Source organism: Erpetoichthys calabaricus, chromosome 7 (assembly GCF_900747795.2).
Source record: "Erpetoichthys calabaricus chromosome 7, fErpCal1.3, whole genome shotgun sequence".
Lineage (NCBI taxonomy): Eukaryota > Metazoa > Chordata > Cladistia > Polypteriformes > Polypteridae > Erpetoichthys > Erpetoichthys calabaricus.
The window spans coordinates 113349111-113352095 of record NC_041400.2 but is presented as its reverse complement, the minus strand read 5'-3'; the positions used below and the strand labels follow the sequence as shown (position 1 = coordinate 113352095).

The 2985-nt window shown below is 40.9% G+C and overlaps 1 protein-coding gene across 1 annotated transcript; it reads left to right on the top strand.

Moving 5' to 3' along the window:
- The first annotated feature begins 1090 nt into the window (after nucleotides 1-1090).
- LOC127528749 (uncharacterized protein K02A2.6-like) lies at nucleotides 1091-2386 on the top strand. The gene has a single exon (XM_051929469.1). It carries the CDS (start codon nucleotides 1091-1093, stop codon nucleotides 2384-2386), a length of 1296 nt encoding a protein of 431 aa, XP_051785429.1.
- Nucleotides 2387-2985: the final 599 nt, after the last annotated feature.

Genomic DNA, 2985 nt, shown 5'->3' with positions numbered 1-2985 from the left:
ATGTTGAATTAAAGTCTAGAGAATTGCTAACTATTGTGACCCCTAAGGGCCTCTTCCGTTACTGCCGCCTACCTTTTGGAATCACCTTGGCTCCAGCTCTATTCCAAAGAGCAATGGACCAAATCTTAAGTGGGCTTCCAGGGGTCCAATGTTATTTGGATGACGTCCTTGTGACAGGAAGAAATGAAGAAGAGCACCTTCAACACCTGGATGCCACTCTTCAGCGCTTAAAAGAATATGGCCTGAGGGTTCGTAAGCATAAATGTGAATTTTTCAAGTCCTCTGTAGAATATTTGGGACATGTAATAGATGCTTGTGGACTGCACAAAGCACCCTCAAAAGTTAAAGCAATTGTTGATGCACCTGCTCCTCAGGATGTAAGCCAATTACGTTCATTTCTGGGACTTCTCAACTATTATGGAAAATTTATTCCAAATTTGGCAACTCTTTTGAGGCCATTGCATCAGTTGTTATGTCAAAACAAAGCTTGGAAGTGGACAGAAGAATGCAGAAAAACTTTTGCCAAAGCAAAGGACGCTCTCATAAAATCTGATGTTCTCACACATTTTGACCCCACACTGCCACTGCAACTTGCTTGTGATGCTTCTCCATATGGAGTTGGTGCAGTGATTTCACACATTATGCCCGCCGGTGTGGAGAAACCAATTGCTTTCGCTTCACGTACATTGAATAAAGCTGAAGGTAATTATGCACAAATTGAGAGGGAGGCAGTGGGAATAATTTTTGGAATTCGCAAATTTCATCAATACCTATTTGGGAGAAAGTTTACCCTTCTTACAGACCATCGACCCCTTACTACCATCTTCAGACCTCATACTGGTATACCCTCTCTAGCAGCTAGTCGAATGCAAAGATGGGCATTACTCTTATCAGCCCATACATATGATATCAAATACCGCAAGTCTGAGTTGCATTCCAACGCAGATGGACTCTCACGTTTACCCTTGCCTGTTACCTGTTCAGAGAGCCCAGAGATGGATATATTTTATTTTAAGCAGGTAAATGAGGCACCTGTGACCTCCAATCAAGTAAAACGATTCATCGAAATGATCCAGTTCTGTCTAAAGTAATGGACATGGTTCTTACTGGTAAAAGTCCTAATACTTTACCAGAACTAAAACCCTACCTTTCTAGGAAAAGTGAATTGTCTGTGCAGGCAGGTTGCCTTCTTTGGGGTCGCTGTGTCATCATTCCACCACCACTGCAGAAACTTTTAATCCAGCAGCTACATGCAAGTCATGTTGGTATTGTCCGCATGAAGGAGATTGCAAGAAGTTATTTTTGGTGGCCAGGAATAGATGGACATATTGAGGAGAGGGCCAAGACATGTTCTTCTTGTCAGAAGATTAGAAATGCCCCACAGCTGGCACCGCTTCACCCATGGGACTGGCCTGAAAGGGCTTGGCAGCGCATCCATGTGGATTTTGCAGGTCCCTTTGAGGAAAAGATGTTTCTGGTGGTTGTAGATGCCTATAGTAAGTGGCCAGAGGTTGCTGTTATGCACTCAACAACTGCTGTTAAAACAATGGAAAAGTTGGAGGAATTATTCTGTCGTTATGGCTTCCCAGAGCAACTTGTGAGTGATAACGGTCCTCAGTTTGTGTCACAGGAATTTGCCACTTTCCTACAAGTCAACGGAATTCGGCACATTCGCTCTGCACCATACCATCCTTCTACAAATGGTTTAGCAGAAAGGTTCGTTCAGACAATGAAGCATTCACTGAAGGCATTGCAAAATGAAGGCTCTCTTTATACACGTTTGAACCAGTTCTTACTGTCTTATCGGAATTCTGAGCACAGCACAACTAAAGTTTCACCTGCTATCCTAATGATGAAAAGACAACTTCATACAATTTTTGATTTGCTAAAGCCACCAGAAACAAAACAAGTGTTACATCATCATCAACAAAAGCAAATTGAACATCGAGACAAGAAAGCAAAAGACAGAGTCTTTCGTCCTGATGACACTGTATTGGCTCGAAATTTTAATAACCAATCCAAATGGGTTCCTGCCACCGTAATCAGTCAGACTGGACCTGTTTCTTACACTGTCCGCACTGCTGATGGTACTGTTTGGCGAAGACATGTGGATCAGTTGTTGCAGGCTTCACCAGCACCCACTGAGCCACCAGATGTGGACTGTCCTGAATTGAATTATGACGGTAGTGAAAATCAATGTCCTATTACTGAGGAAGAAGTGCCACCTATGGAAGTATCAGAAACTCCATCACCTCCTGTGAATGAGGATGAGTCAGCTAGAAAATCTACAAAATCTCCCTCAACTATTTCACTTTCAATAGACGCTCACAATGAACGTCGTTATTCTGCACGACATAGACAACCTCCTAACCGTCTAAATTTATAAGACTCACTTTTAAGAATGGGACTGTAAATTACGCTCTTCCTTAAAAAAAAAAAAAAAAAAAAAAAAAAAAAAAGGGGGTCAACTTGGATTTGTTGTTTTCGTGCCACAAAATGTCACTTTTCTGTTAAGGGGGGAGGAGTATGTTATGTATTTTGCCTTTGTTAATTAGCAATGTTAATTACTTAATTTACATAAAGACATGAGGTGTGCTTAGCCTTGTGGGAAATAGGAAGTGTTCTGGATATCCATTCGAATTTGAGTAAAAGAGCATGTTGTGTTACCTGTGTCTCTGTTACTATTATTTGTTGGAGTTGAAAGGAACACAACACTGGGAACTGGTCATCTTGTTTCCAGTTCTTTCCTCAATTCACGTCTGAGAAGACATCTCTGCAATTACTGTGTGATTTTTTTTTTTGTTTTTCAAAATCTTCAGTTATACTAAGTCACCATGGGGGTGCTCCAACTCTTTATCCTTGTTTGTTTCCTCTTTAATAGTATGCACATCTTTCCATAATAGTGTTTCTTATCTAGGATGTATTATACATGGAGTTGATATACTTCCCTTTAAAGCAAAATGAAGCAATGAAAAAGAAGTTACT

Coding starts and splice junctions, on each gene's coding strand:
- LOC127528749 (XM_051929469.1), top strand. CDS start 1,091: ATGGACATGGTTCTTACTGGTAAAAGTCCTAATACTTTACCAGAACTA.